Source organism: Salmo trutta, chromosome 17 (genome assembly GCF_901001165.1).
Source record: "Salmo trutta chromosome 17, fSalTru1.1, whole genome shotgun sequence".
Classification (NCBI taxonomy): domain Eukaryota; kingdom Metazoa; phylum Chordata; class Actinopteri; order Salmoniformes; family Salmonidae; genus Salmo; species Salmo trutta.
In genome coordinates this window covers 23,503,193-23,519,746 of record NC_042973.1, presented here as the reverse complement: position 1 = coordinate 23,519,746, position 16,554 = coordinate 23,503,193, and the positions used below count along the sequence as shown (strand labels likewise).

Genomic DNA, 16,554 nt, shown 5'->3' with positions numbered 1-16,554 from the left:
AGACGCTCTTATCCAGAGCGACTTACAGTAGTGAATGCATACATTTCATTTATTTTTATTTTTTTGTACTGCCCCCCCGTGGGAATCAAACCCACAACCCTGGCATTGCACACACCATGCTGGCATTGCAAACACCATGCTCTACCAACTGAGCCACAGGGAAGGCCTGGAGAAAATCCTCACGGTGAGTAGAGAGGTAGCGTATAGCTTATTAAATATGACTGTGGTCTGACTGTGAATAAACCAGGGGACCCCGTACAGAAATGGGTTTAATGGGTTCCCTCTGATTCAGTATCTATCTATCTATCTATCTATCTATCTATCTATCTATCTATCATCTATCTATCTATCTATCTATCTATCTATCTATCTATCTATCTGTCATCTATCTATCATCCCAATTGCCCCCAGGATCTCCATCTCCCATGAGAGGGGCCTCTAACACCGTAGCCTTGAAGAGGCTCCTCTCCTGGGCCTCACGCAGGCCCTGGAGGCATGGACAGTAACAGGCAGTAGTACCAATCTATGATGAGGTCACGTCCTGACCAGTAAAAGGGGTTATTTGTTATAGTAGTTTGGTCAGGGCGTGGCAGGGGGTGTTTGTTTTGTGTGTTTTGGGGTTTTGATGTGTGTTCTATATTTTCTATTTCTATGTTCATTCTATGTTCCCTATCTATGTTTTGTATTTTGTTGTTTTGGCCTGGTATGCCTCTCAATCAGGGACAGCTGTACATCGTTGTCGCTGATTGGGAGCCATACTTAGGTAGCCCTGTTTCCACCTGTCTGGTGTGGGAAGTTGGTTTTGCATTGCTGTGAATAGCCTGCGAAACTGTTCGTTCATTGTGTTGCGTCGTGTTTTGGTTTTTGCTGGTTCACCGTTTATATTAAAGTATGATGAACCCAACCCAACCCACGCTACGCCTTGGTCTGATTCCAACAACGGACGTTACAGATGCATAGTTATGTAGTGAAAGGCAAAGACTAGATTGGTTAACTATAGCTTGCGCAGCAGTAGAGTATGAGGGAGACCTTCACACATGACAGTCAGGACCTGCAGTAGAGCCAGCTACTGACCCTGCCCTGTGACTTTCCCAAACAGATACTTGTCCAGCTGCAGTAGTGTCATGGCTGATGTGTCCACTTCCTGCTCATCTTCCTCCTCAGCCCAGCAAGTCAGTGCCTGGCAGGGAAAAGAGCATCCATAGTTACAGACCAACACCACCTGGGCAACACAAGACTAATGGCCAAAGCCATAGGCTGCCTCTCTGTGTGTGGTACAGTAGCTACCTGCAGAAGCTCCAGGAAGAAGTCTCCAGGCAGGTCACTGTCCATCTCAGCCAGCAGCTGGACCAGACACTCCACCCTCCACTGCTCCCCAGACACCCTCTCATACAGAGAATCATCCTCATTACTGAGACATGCAGGGTAGAGGAGAGGAGGGGAGAGATACATGAAGGGAGACACTTTGAACATGTTTGAATAGTTTAGTTTTGTCTTTCCACCCCTCCTTGGAATAATCCATAACATGACATGATTGGATAGGTGAATATGTGGTTTCCCCAACATTAGTTTCATCAATCCCAGTCATATCAGATCAGTGATTACCCCTCCCCCCAAAGGAAGAGAAGCATTGGGGACCAGTTATTGTGTGATGTTGAATAGGAAAGAGGGGAAAGGGGGATACCTAGTCAGTTGTACAACTGAATGCCTTCAACTGAAATGTGTCTTCCGCATTTAACCCAAACCCATCACTCTGTCCAGGGCACACAGCTGCTTTAGGGTTGACAGGGACACAGGAGGCTCAGAGTGGCCCAAGTACGTAAGCAGGATCTCCTGACAGGATCTCCTGACACATCATACAGGGAAAAGTTGGAAACTATCTAAAAAGCAGAGACCAATCCATGACAATACATGTGAAACCATTGTTACACTGCTGAAGTGACCAACACAAATAGGGCTTGTTGAGAAGTTCACAACTGGCAGCTTGCACAAGCACACACACCAAGTAAATACCTAAAGTCATTTTCAGAGCAGTAAGGGCATTGATCGGCAGACTAATTAAAATTGTATTTTTCTGTAGCAGTGTCAATTTCCCTGATACACAGAGCAAATCATTTTTATAGAAAAAGGAAATGGTAAGCAGCTGAAATCAGCTCTGCACACTATCAACAGTGGTGGTCATTTTTCAGTTATATAGCCTATATTTATTTTCATTTTTAACAAACCAACATAGGTGACTAATTACACTGAACAAAAATATAAACGCAACATGCAACAATTTCAAAGATTTTACTAAGTTACAGTTCATAAGAAAATCTGTCAATTTAAATACACCTAATACACCCTATGGAGTTCACATGACTGGGAACACAGTCATGTGTTGTTCACAGATACTTTTTTTAAGTAGGATGTGAATCAGAAAACCTGTCAGCATCTGTTGTGACCACGATTTGCATCATGCAGTGCATCTCCTTCGCATAGAGTTGATCAGGCTGTTGATTGCGGCCTGTGGAATGTTGTCCCACTCCTCTTCAATGGCTGTGCAAAGTTTCTGGATATTGGCGGGAACTGGAACACGCTGACGTACACGTCGATCGAGAGCATCCCAAACATGCTCAATGGGTGACATGTCTGGTGAGTATGCAGGCCATGGAAGAACTGGGACATTTTCAGCTTCCAGGAATTGTTTACAGATCCTTGCGACATGGGGCTGTGCATTATCATTCTGAAACATGAGGTGATGGTGGCGGATGAATGGCAACAGTTCTGGTGGACATTTGTGCAGTCAGCATGCCAATTGCACGCTCCCTCAAAACTTGAGACATCTGTGGCACTGTGTTGTGTGACAAAACTTCTGATTTTAGAGTGGCCTTTTGTTGTCCCCAGCACAAGGTAATGATGATCATGCTTTTAATCAGCTTTTTGATATGCCACACCTGTCAAGTGGATGGATTATCTTGGTAAAGGAGAAATGCTCATTAACAGGGATGTAAACAAATTTGTGAACAACATTTGAAAGAAATACATTTTTTGTGTTTTGGAAAATTTCTGGGATCTTTTATTTCTGCTCATGAAACATGGGACCAACAATTTACATGTTGCGTTTATATTGTTGTTCAGTGTATTATTTTTTTCTCTCAGAGAAACTCCAGCACAGCATGCAATGCATATATATCCCAACTAGAAGCAATGGATTGCAGGCAACATCCACACTAATGGTTAGAGCTGCCACTTTCAAGGAGTGGGACACTAACCCGAACGCTTGTAAGAAATCATGCTATGCCCTCCAACGGACCATCAAACAAGAAAAGCATCAATACAGGTCTAAGATCGAATCATAGTACACCAGCTCTGACACTCGTTGGACGTGGCAGGGCTTGCAAACTATCACGGATTACAAAGGGAAACCCAGCCGCAAGCTGCCCAGTGACGTGAGCCTACCAGTCAAGCTAAATGCCTTTTATGCTCGCTTTGACATAACATTGAACCATGCGTGAGAGCACCAGTAGTTCCAAATGACTGTGTGATCATGCTCTCCATAGCCGATGTGAGTAAGACCTTTAAACAGGTTAACATTCCTCAGGGCCAGATGGATTACCAGGACACGCACTCAGAGCATGCACTGACCAGCTGGAAAGTGTCTTCACTAAAACTTCCTGACACTATCTGTAATACACTACATGACCAAATGTATGTGGACACCTGCTCGGCAAACATCTCATTCCAAAATCATGGGCATTAATATGGAGTTGGTCCCCCCTTTGATGCTGTAACAGCCTCTACTCTTCTGGGAAGGCTTTCCACTACATGTTGGAACATTGCTGCAGGGACTTGCTTCCATTCAGCCACAAGAGCTTTAGTAAGGTTGGGCACTGATGTTGGACGATTAGGCCAGGGCTCTGTGCAGGCCAGTCAAGTTCTTCCACACCGATCTAGACAAACCATTTCTGTATGGACTTCGCTTTATGCACGGGGGCATTGATCACCAACAATGATGAGACAGCCTATAGGAGGAGGTCAGAGACAACAACCTCTCCCTCAATGTCAGCCAGACAAAGGAGCTGATCATGGACTACAGGAAACAAAGCGCCGAGCACGCCCCCATTCACATCAACGGGGCTGTAGTGGAGCGGGTCGAGAGCTTCAGGTTCCTCGGTGTCCACATCACTAAGGATCATGGTCCAAAAACGTTTTTCTTTTTCCCAAAGCGGTTAAGCCAAAACCACGCCCCGTTCTACAACACTTTGAGCTCTCTCCAAGTCCGGAAGTGAATATCACGTAGCGCGAAATTTCAGTCACTGATAAATAACATTTGCCCTTGTATTTCAAGATTGAGTAACTTGAAAGATAGAAATGATTAGCTAATAAATATTTGACAAATTACGAATAATAAGCATATGCGTTCACCTGATAATAGACTACTATTGATAATATAACAACTTCAAATACAGAGCTAGTAACGTTAAGTAGCCTAGGTTAAGTTAGCTGACCTTCAATTGAGGGAATTCATCAGAATTCTCTGAGACATTTTTACAACTCATTGAAACTCCGAAAATAAATACATTGGCAAATGTTGTGTTGCGTGTTCATCCATGTCGCTCAACAGGCTGTGAGGCAAAAGCTGTCGCGAGTCACCAAACGCTAGCCAATGGAAGTGTAGTAGAACGAGGCGTGGTTTTGCTTAACTGCGTTGGGAAAAAGAAAGACGCGGCCCAAACACATCAACACAGCCATGAAGAGGGCACGATAATGCCTCTTCTCCCTCAGGAGGCTGAAAAGGTTTGGCATGGGCCAGCAGATCCTCATAAAGTTATACAGCTGCACCATTGAGAGCATCTTGACTGGCTGCATCACCGCTTCATACGGCAATTGTTTGGCATCCAACCGCAAGGCGTTACAGAGGGTAGTACGTACGGCCCAGTACATCACATAACTTTTCTATTATTTCTCTATTTTCTTTCTCTCTGCATTGTTGGGAAGGGCCCGTAAGTAAGCATTTCACTGCTAGTCCACCGCATGTGACAAATAAAATTTGATTTGACAAACCTATCATCTGGCCACAGCAGTGGAGGGAGCTGAAGAGGGGATGAGCTGGTATTGCTGGGTAAACTCTTGGCGGTCCTGCACCATGATGAGAGCTGCCCTGGTGGCCACACGCTGGAACTTCTAAGATGTCAGCTTGTTTCTGAAGTGCAGAAGCTCCAGAATCTGACCATTATGAGATAATATTATTACCAGACTGAACCTAGACACTATCATGACTTTTATGCCGGTATCTATGGCAAGTTCAATTTCCACAAATCTTTTACAATATGACAGGTTTACATGGGGGCAAACCTGACTGTAGTAGCTCTGTGGAGATAGAGACTGCTGAGGGCAGGCTGCTAGGATCCTGGCTATACTATCACATTTTGTCCGGTCCAACTCTCCTTCTATTAGAGAGGGATGGAACAAACAGTGAACCTGCACTATTATAAAACAGGTAAGGATGACACTTATTGATAATTCAACACCAATGATAATGCCTAAGAGTTTGGTGGAGATGTTTCTCTCCCTGCTCTGTCTTAAGCACTTGATATTTCAGATCTTCTAAATGTTCCCTCCACGTCTCCAGCTCACCTGCACACCACTCTTGGAGGGCGCACACCACAAACTGGACTCCATTGGGCTGCATCAGTCTCTCAGACAGCAGCTGCCCACACAGACGCCTCAGCCATGGGGAAGCCTGGCTCAGAGGGCTTCTACTGTCACCACTAGCACTAGGGCCTGGAGAGGCTTGCAGGAAGAGAGAGACATGATGTATAAGACAATAACAGAACATAGACACAGCACCATATACACATATGAAAACCAAACATACTGATACATAATGGTGTACAGACACTTCACTGCACTGTGCTCTACGTGATTAGGACCTCCTTGGAGTATAAGAAACTATTTGATGACGATTGGCTGAAAAACCTTTCCCAGAAGGCTTTGGAGATTCTCCCTGCAGTTCTTGTGTTCCTTACTACTGAGCTCCTATGTTTTACAAGAGATCATATGAATTCAGTCAGTGATGACAAGAAGACAGCTCATCATCAGCCTGCTTGCCAATAAAAACTTTTGACTTCATATGGCAAATAGGCAAAATGTGCATTTTTTGTTCTAATTTTGCTAAAACCAGAGTATTTTCAATCTTCATGATATGTAGGACTATGTATAATAACATCCATATTCAACATGAAAAGGCCTGACCAGTGAGTTACGTTCTCATCCTTAGTGGTGAATTTGTCAAGGCAGAGTGGGCGATTTCCCAGCTGGTATAGTGCTGCCATGATGTCTTCCAGGTTGCGAGTGAAGACCATGGTGGCCAGGGATGACAGCACAGACAGCTCCAGCAGAACAGTGGTGGTGGTGGTCAGGAGTAGGCGCTCGGGGACAATGGCCACATCCTGACGCAGCAACACTGTACGTAACCCATCTGTAAACAGTCCATCCAACTACCTCATCCCCATACTGTATTTATTTATTTTGCTCCTTTGCACCCCAGTATCTCTACTTGCACATTCATCTTCTGCACATCTACCATTCCAGTGTTTAATTGCTATATTGTAATTACCGCGCCACTATGGCCTATTTTATTGCCTTACCTCCCTTATCTTACCTCATTTGCACGTACTGTATATAGACTTTTTTTTACCGTATTATTGACTGTATGTTTTGTTTATTCCATGTGTAACTCTACTATAACTCTTCTATAACATTCACAGAGTACGACCCTGCCTCACACAGGAAGCGACGCAGGTCCTAATCCAGGCACTTGTCATCTCCCGTCTGGATTACTGCAACTCGCTGTTGGTTGGGCTCCCTGCCTGTGCCATTAAACCCCTACAACTCATCCAGAACGCCGCAGCCCGTCTGGTGGTCAACCTTCCCAAGTTCTCTCACGTCACCCCGCTCCTCCGCTCTCTCCACTGGCTTCCAGTTGAAGCTCGCATCCGCTACAAGACCATGGTGCTTGCCTACGGAGCTGTGAGGGGAACGGCACCTCCATACCTTCAGGCTCTGATCAGGCCCTACACCCAAACAAGGGCACTGCGTTCATCCACCTCTGGCCTGCTGGCCCCCCTACCTCTGAGGAAGCACGGTTCCCGCTCAGCCCAGTCCAAACTGTTCGCTGCTCTGGCACCCCAATGGTGGAACAAGCTCCCTCACGACGCCAGGACAGCGGAGTCAATCACCACCTTCCGGAGACACCTGAAACCCCACCTCTTTAAGGAATACCTGGGATAGGATAAAGTAATCCATCTACCCCCCCCCCCCTTAAAAGATTTAGATGCACTATTGTAAAGTGGTTGTTCCACTGGATATCATAAGGTGAATGCACCAATTTGTAAGTCGCTCTGGATAAGAGCGTCTGCTAAATGACTTAAATGTAATGTAAATGTAACTCTGTGTTGTTGTATGTGTCAAACTGCTTTGCTTTATCTTGGCAAGGTCGCAGTTGTAAATGAGAACGTGTTCTCAACTAGCCTACCTGGTTAAATAAAGGTGAAATAAAAATACATTTTAAAAAACACCTCCACCATCGCAGCAAGGATGGCTGCCGTTTCATGGGCTCTTAACCAACAGCGCTATTTAGTTCATTTTTTCGCATTTTTTGTAACTTATTTTGTACATAATGTTGCTGCTACCGTCTCGTATGACCGAAAAGAGCTTCTGGAAATCAGAACAGCGATTACTCACCTTGAACTGGACGAAGAATTTATCTTTAATGACTCGGACGAGAGGGACTTACTCCAGACACCCAAACAGGCCCTTATAAATGTAATTCGCAGGAGAAAAAGACGGAAGAGGTATCGCGGAAAGAGATCGGGGTGACTTGTGAGGATCCGCCGGCGAGTGGCTAATCTGCTGGATAATAAATTGGACGAACTAAAAGCACGTATACCCTACCAACAGGACATTAAAAACGGTAATATCTTATGTTTCACTGAGTCGTGACTGAACGACATGAATAACATAAAGCTGGCAGGTTATACACTGTATCGGCAGGATAGAACAGCAGCCTCTGGTAAGACAAGGGGTGGCGGTTTATGTATATTTGTATATCCGATATCTAAGGAAGTCTCTAGGTTTTGCTCGCCTGAGGTAGAGTATCTCATGATAAGCTGTAGACCACACAATCTACCTAGAGTTTTCATCTGTATTTTTCGTAGATGTCTACATACCACCACAGACCGATGCTGCCACTAAGACCGCACTCAATGAGCTATATCCCGCCATAAGCAAAGAGGAAAACGCTCATCAAGAGGCGGTGCTCCTAGTGGCTGGGTAATTTAATGCAGGGAAACTTATTTCCGTCTTACCACATTTCTACCAGCATGTTAAATGTGCAACTAGAGGGAAAAAAACTCTAGACCACCTTTACTCCACACACAGAGATGTGTACAAAGCTCTCCCTCGCCCTCCATTTGGCAAATCTGACCATAATTCTATCCTTCTGATTCTTGCTTACAAGCAAAAATTAAAGCAGGAAGCACCAGTGACTCGGTCAACAAAAAATGTGGTCAGATGATGCAAATGCTAAACTACAGGACTGTTTTGCTAGCACAGAGTGGAATATGTTGCTGGATTATTCCAATGGCATTGAGGAGTACACCACATCAGTCACTGGCTTCATCAATAAGTGCATCGATGACCTCGTCCCCACAGTGACTGTACGTACATACCCTAATCAGAAGCCATGGATTACATGCAACATCTGCACTGAGCTAAATAGGATCTGCCGCTTTCAAGAAGCGGGACTCTAACCCGGAAGCTTATAAGAAATCCCCCTATGCCCTCCGACGAACCACCAAACAGGCAAAACATCAATACAGGACAAAGATCGAATCGTACTACACCGGCTCCGATGCTCGTTGGATGTGGCAGGGCTTGCAAACCATTACAGACTAGAGGTCGACCGATTAGGATTTTTCAATGCCGATACCGATACCAATTATTGGAGGGTCAAAAAAGGCCAATTAATCGCCCGATTGATTTATTTATTTATAATAATGGTAATCACAACAATACTGAATGAACACTTATTTTAACTTAATATAATACATCAATAAAATCAATTTAGCCTCAAATAAATAATGAAACATGTTCAATTTGGTTTAAATAATGCAAAACAAAGTGTTGGAGAAGAATGTAAAAGTGCAATATGTGCCATGTAAAAAAGCTAAGGTTTAAATTCCTTGCTCAGAACATGAGAACATATGAAAGCTGGTGGTTCCTTTTAACATGAGTCTTCAATATTCCCAGGTAAATTTTAGGTTGTAGTTATTATAGGAATTATAGGACTATTTCTCTCTATATGATTTGTATTTCATATACCTTTGACTATTGGATGTTGTTATAGGCACTTTAGTATTGCCAGTGTAACAGTATAGCTTCCGTCCCTCTCCTCGCTCCTACCTGGGCTTGAACCAGGAACACATCGACAACAGCCACCCTCGAAGCAGCGTTACCCATGCAGAGGAGGGGAACAACTACTCCAAGTCTCAGAGTGAGTGACGTTTGAAACGCTATTAGCGCGCACCCCGCTAACTAGCTAGCCATTTCACATCGGTTACACCAGCCTAATCTTGGGAGTTGACAGGCTTGAAGGGGTGGGTATAATTTGTGGAACGTTCCAACAGGAATCTGTTCCAAAAAACGTAAAGGAAAAGGTTGCCAACCAACAACGCATACAAAGTAGCAACGCATACAAACCTAGCTAACTAGCTGCCGAATAGGCATCAACTCACCACGTAGCTTATTCTTAATGTTTGTCTATAGGGAACCAGAGTGAGGACAGACATTTTTCGGAATAAACGTGATGAGTGAAAAACGCAATGAAATAGACCACTCACTACCCGGTATCTTATTCTGCCGCTATACAACTTTGAATGCGTTGTTTTTTGGCAACCTTGCTTTTTATGAAGTTTTTGGAATAGATTCCTGTTGGAATGTTCCACAAATTATACCCACCCGGTTTGAAGTCATAAACAGCTTGAAACACAGCGAAGAGCTTCTGGCAAAACGCACGAAAGTGCTGTCTGAATGAATGCTTATGAGTTATGTTATGTCAATGTTATGTCATAATTACATAAAATTCTGGCAAATTAGTTCGCAACGAGACAGGCGGCCCAAACTGTTGCATATACCCTGACTCTGCGTGCAATGAACGCTAGAGATGTGACACAATTTCATGTTAGCAGGCAATATTAACTAAATATGTAGGTTTAAAAATATATACTTGTTTGTTGATTTTAAATAAAGGCATTGATGTTTATGGTTAGGTACATTGGTGCAACGACAGTGCTTTTTTGTCAAATGCGCTTGTTAAATCAACACCCGTTTGGCGAAATAGGCTATGATTCAATGATAAATTAACAGGCACCGCATCGATTATATGCAACGCAGGACACGTTAGATAAACTAGCAATATCATCAACCATGTGTAGTTAACTAGTGATTATGTTAAGATTGATAGTTTTTTATAAGGTAAGTTTAATGCTAGCTAGCAACTTACCTTGGCTTCTTGCTGCCCTCGCTTAACAGGTAGTCAGCCTACCATGCAGGCTCCTCGTGCGTTGGATTGGATTAGTAACCGGAAGGTTGCAAAAACTAATCCCTGAATCCCCCTGAACAAGGCAGTTAACCCCGTTCCTAGGCCGTCATTGAAAATAAGAATGTGTTCTTAATCTGACTTGCCTAGTTAAATAAAGGTGGGGAAGAAAAATGTTTCTTTTAAAATCGGCAAATCGGTGGCCAAAAATACCGATTCCCGATTGTTATGAAAACTTGAAATCGGCCCTAATTAATCGGCCATTCTGATTAATCGGTCGACCTCTATTACAGACTACAAAGGGAAGCACAGCCAAGAGCTGCCCAATGACACGAGCCTATCAGACAAGCAAAATTACTTCTATACTCGCTTCGAGGCAAGTAACACTGAAACATGCATGAGAGCATCAGCTGTTCCGGACGACTGTGTGATCACACTCTCCGCACCCAATGTAAGTAAGACCTTTAAACAGGTCAACATTTACAAGGCCGCATGGCCAGACGGATTACCGGGACGTGTACTCCGAGCATGCGCTGACCAATTGGTATGTGTCTTCATTGACATTAATCAACCTCTCCCTGTCTGAGTCTGTAATACAAATATGTTTCAAGCAGACCACCATAGCCCCTGTGCCCAAGAACACTAAGGTAACCTGCCTATATGACTACCGACCCGTAGCACTCACGTCTGTAGCCATGAAGTGCTTTGAAAGGCTGGTCATGGCTCATATCAATACCATTATCCCAGAAACCCTAGACCCACTCCAATTTACAGACCGCCCCAACAGATCCACAGATGATGCTTTCTCTATTACACTCCACACTGCTCATTCACACCTGGACAAAAGGAACACCTATGTGAGAATTCTATTCATTGACTACAGCTCAGCGTTCAACACCATATTGCCCTCAAAGCTCATCACTAAGCTAAGGACCCTGGCACTAAACACCTCCCTCTGCAACTGGATCCTGGACATCCTGACGGGCTGCCCAGGGGGTGAGGGTAGGTAACAACACATCCGCCACACTGATCCTGAACATGAGGGCCCCTCAGGGGTGCGTGCTCAGTCCCCTCCTGTACTCCCTGTTCACTCATAACTGCACTGCCAGGCACGACTCCAACACAACAGTGGTAGGCCTGATCACCAACAACGACGAGACAGCATATATGGAGGAGGTCAGAGACCTGGCCGTGTGGTGCCAGGACAACAACCTCTCCCTCAACGTTTTTACAAAGCTAACTAGTCACAGCTCTTTTTCTTCTGACATGGATAAATGTATATGTAGTGTTGGGGTAGACAGCTTTCCCTTATTCATATGTGGTTTAGCTAGCTAGCTAACACTGTACACAAACAGTACCAGTCAAAGGTTTGGACACCTACGCATTCCTTTTTACTATTTTCTAGAATAATACAATAATAGTGAAGACATCAAAACTATGAAATAACACATATGGAATCATAAAGTAACCAAAAAAGTGTTAAACAAATCAAAATATATTTTAGATTCTTCAAAGTAGCCACCCTTTGCCTTGATGACAGCTTTGCAAACTCTTTGCATTCTCTCAACCAGCTTCATGAGGAATGCTTTTCCAATAGTCTTGAAGCATTTCCCACATATGCTGAGCACTTGTTGGCTGCTTTTCCTTCCCTCTGCAGTCCAACTCATTCCAAAGCATCTCAATTGGGTTGAGGTCGGGTGATTGTGGAGGCCAGGTCATCTGATGCAGCACTCCATCACTCTCCTTCTTGGTCAAACAGCCCTTACACAGCCTGGAGGTGTGTTGGGTCATTGTCCTATTGAAAAACAAATGAGAGTCCCACTAACCGCAAACCAGATGGGATGGCGTATCGCTGCAGAATGCTGTGGTAGCTATGCTGGATAAGTGTGCCTTGAATTCTAAATGAATCACTGACAGTGTCACCAGAAAAGCACCCCCACACCATCACACCTCCTTCTCCATGCTTCACGGTGGGAACCACACATAGCAGAAATCATCCGTTCACCGACTCTGCATCTCACAAAGACACAGCGGCTGGAACAAAACATCTCAAATTTGGACTCATCAGACCAAAGGACAGATTTCCACTAGTCTAATGTCCATTGCTCGTGTTTCTTGTCCCAAACAAGTCTCTTCTTCTTATTGGTGTCCTTTAGTAGTGGTTTCTTTGCAGCAATTCGACCATGAAGGCCTGATTCACGCTGTCTCCTCTGAACAGTTGATGTTAAGATGCATCTGTTACTTAAACTATGTGAAGTATTTATTTGGGCTGCAATTTCTGAGACTGGTAACTCTAATGAACTAATCCTCTGCGGCAGAGGTAACTCTGGCTCTTTCTTTCCTGTGGCAGTCCTCATGAGAGCCAGTTTCATCATAGCGCTTGATGGTTTTTGCGACTGCACTTAAATAAACTTTCAAAGTTCTTGAAATGTTCTGCATTGACTGACCTTCATGTCTTAAAGTAATGATGGACTGTCGTGTCTCTTTGCATATTTGAGCTGTCCTTGCCATAATATGGACTTGGTATTTTACCAATAGGGCTATCTTCTGTATACCACCCCTACCTTGTCACAACACAACTGATTGGCTCAAACGCATTAAGAAGGAAAGAAATTCCACAAATAAACTTTTAACAAGGCACACCTGTTAATTGAAATGCATTGCAGGTGACTACCTCATGAAGCTAGTTGAGAGAATGCTGAGTGTGCAAAGCTGTCATCAAGGCAAAGGGTGGCTACTTTGAAGAATCTAAAATATATTTTGATTTGTTTAACACTTTTTTGGTTATTACATGATTCCATATGTGTTATTTCATAGTTTTTATGTATTTACTATTATTCTACAATGTAGAAAATAGTACAAAATAAAGAAAAACCTTTGAATGAGTAAGTGTGTCCGAACATTTGACTGGTACTGTACATGATAATGATGAACGTCTTTCGCTAAATCATACTGAATATTAACTTATCTCCGAGAGGTTTAGTGAGAACACTAAGTGCAGGCAGTATGGCATATTTATGTTTAATCTTTCTTTAGCAGAGGTCCTGTACCGTTTTTATTTCAAGACCTGATTATCTTTTGTAGCCATGCTGCTAAAAACACGTCGCCGAAATTATACTGTTGCGACCCGCACAGACAGCAGTGGGTTATATGTTAGGCTATTAGTGAGTTGTGTCGTACTTACCAGTGTTCGCACAATTGTTCCTTTATGATCTAGTCAGGTCATTACAATACGTTTCCATGTGGGTAGCTCAGGAGTGGATCCGATTGGTTATAATTTAATAGCTCTGAAAACATAAGATACCCGTAAAGAATAGGCGGACGCCTACAAGCAATTCATCTGCGCTCATTCTAAAATCGTTATTATAAAAATCTCAATAATAAATGGTTGGCTAAGGTAATAACGCAGGCTGTCTTGCGTGTTACTTTTTAAATAACCTTAGTATATATTATAACCCCTAAGATTTATCCACCTTTAATAATTTAGGTTGGCCTAAATAGAGCACGATCGGCAGATATATCATTAGTAATCTTTATTAAGGAAACAACAATAACGTTTCATAAATTATGCTACATTTCTATAAATTCATCACCCACGTACAATTTGTCAAAATCAATACCAATAAATAGCCCAATCAAACGATTATTATAGTATGCTGTGTTAAATGCGCAGATGTCTGAAAATTCGAATATTTACCAATTCCAATTTCAACAGAGGCAGCTATCTAAAATGTTTGATTATGTTGATGGAAAAACAGGAACAGAAGAACACATTGATGTTGAAAGGAATAGGCCTAATAACAAAAGTCACCAAAAAACATCGATAAATAAATAGCTTGAGAACATAGTTCAATAAATAGTTAGTCTCTGAAACCCAGACCTATGAGCAACAGCCGGAACATTGGTACATTGTGGGAGGAAACCCGTCTGACGAGACTAATAAATAGTTAATAGATAATCAAATAAATACAACCTTGCAACACAAGTACTACATTAATGAACCTAAGAGTGTCATGTAAAAATCCATGTATTCTCGATAGCTTCGTATCCATAAGCATAGTGTTATACTTTCAATAACTTAAGTGCATTTTAAAACAAACACAACAAAATGTGAAACATGTCACTACAGTTTGTCTAAAAAATGTCCTCTATGAGAGGCACTTAATATGTCCTGGCCTTAACGCAGGTGCAGGCAATAGGCACTTTGATAAAGTGTGAGGTGAATGAATATTTTCCTGGGTTGTCCGTGCAGTCGGTCTTCATCAAAACCATCTGGGATTGCATTACAGGCACAGAGTTATATCCATAATCTTCGTATTCGGCCCGGTGATGCCCTACGATGATACATCCCGTGCATAGACATTCAGCAACAACAATCTTCTCAGGGAATCGTCCCTCTTTGCTATCGATGCTGTGGGAAAAGTGACATTCCAATGATACAAATAGCCTATTAATCAATTAATAATGCCATACGAAAATGTCTTTCCTGGCCATATGTCATGCACATTGACTCAAATTATATTATTGTCCGACTGAGAATATTATGGCTGCATGAGTAAAATTGTAGCCTCGTACGAACCATCCTGATCTCGGAGCTCACATTCTTTGATCACGTTCTGTGACGCGAAACAGAATATGAGTTGGTCATGATCATGATGGTTCGTACGAGGCTATACAATGTTAGACCTATCCAGAAAGTATTTACATCGAGTAGAAAGAGATGCCTTACCTGTAACGCCAGGGGGAGACAGAACGGTTGTTGTAGTCTACTGACTGTGAATGAAGCACAGCAGGGCAGGTCTTCTTCGTACCCAGCTTGTGATACTGCGTTTCATCAATATGACCGTCATTCGGGTATCGGTTTCGACGCAAGATCTTAAGAGCTCCATCCTCCAGTTCTTCTGCACTGAAGCATCCCTTATGCTTGTGTGCCTCTGATGCCAAAGTCAATTTAGCAATAAAAAGTCCAAGTAAAAGTAGAGTCTGCAAAGAAGGGAAATAAATTAATAAAAACGAACAAACACCATTAATAAATTACCATTTGAATAAAACCAATCCAAAATGATGGATCAAAACGTAATCCAACATTAATTCAGGTGTAGTTAAATTTCAACCCATCAGGGCAGTCAATCTCTCACTTACCTGCATAATCTGGAATAGACCTGGCATTTTCAAATATCAAATATATATTTGTTAGTAGAGAAGCCCAAGTGCTTATGCTCTGTTTTGTGCCATAATGCCAGTGATCCTACAATTTATACTTACCTGGTTGGGGAAATCCGTATGTAGGAGGAAATGGAAATCACTATATTCAGTTCCCAGCTTCCTCTTTCCTACAGTGAGTGTCCCCACTGTCAGGACTTGGCTTGTGTTTACATCAACATTACATCACCTGTTATTACAATAATCTATATGAGTTTGTGTACACCTATACATACTTATTCATATTGATTTTAGTAGCTGCTATAATCAATATATTGACCATAGGCATACTATCAGACAGCTTGCATCCCTTGACAGACAGTAATCTTACTGATATGTTTCCATAGTCAAGACAGAAGCTAGGAATTATGATGAAATGTAACAAAACTGTTCATTTATACACACACTGATAAAATGGATCAAATCAGAATCCAGAAATAAATGTAGCCTAATTTTGGCCTATCCTACTACACCTTTTCACAGTTTTCTACCAATAATAAATGTAACCACATACTGTATGCTAAAACTTTCAAGGGGAAAAAAACTGTAAATATATTTGCTCGTGTTAAATTCAGCATGATAAACGGAGGATGTTGATTGATGAATTCCTATTATAGTATATTTAGCTCATTCAGTAGACAACCTCATCAGCCTTCCTACAAGGTGAACACTTTCTCCTGCAGCCTTGATCTTCTCACTCTGATGCAAACAATGGTGTCATCACAATAGCCTCATCTCTCCCTGCCCCTCCTAAATTGTCTGAGTCCTAC

General features: G+C 42.6%; 1 protein-coding gene across 1 annotated transcript; it reads right to left on the bottom strand.

Annotated features, from left to right (window-relative positions):
• Positions 1 to 14,100: 14,100 nt before the first annotated feature.
• On the bottom strand, positions 14,101 to 15,842 carry LOC115151911 (interleukin-17C-like). The gene is made up of 3 exons (XM_029696252.1): positions 15,725 to 15,842; positions 15,312 to 15,565; positions 14,101 to 14,993 (listed from the first exon to the last, which is right to left on the bottom strand). Exons 1-3 carry the CDS (start codon positions 15,749 to 15,751, stop codon positions 14,744 to 14,746), a joined length of 531 nt encoding a protein of 176 aa, XP_029552112.1. The 5' UTR covers positions 15,752 to 15,842; the 3' UTR covers positions 14,101 to 14,743.
• Positions 15,843 to 16,554: the final 712 nt, after the last annotated feature.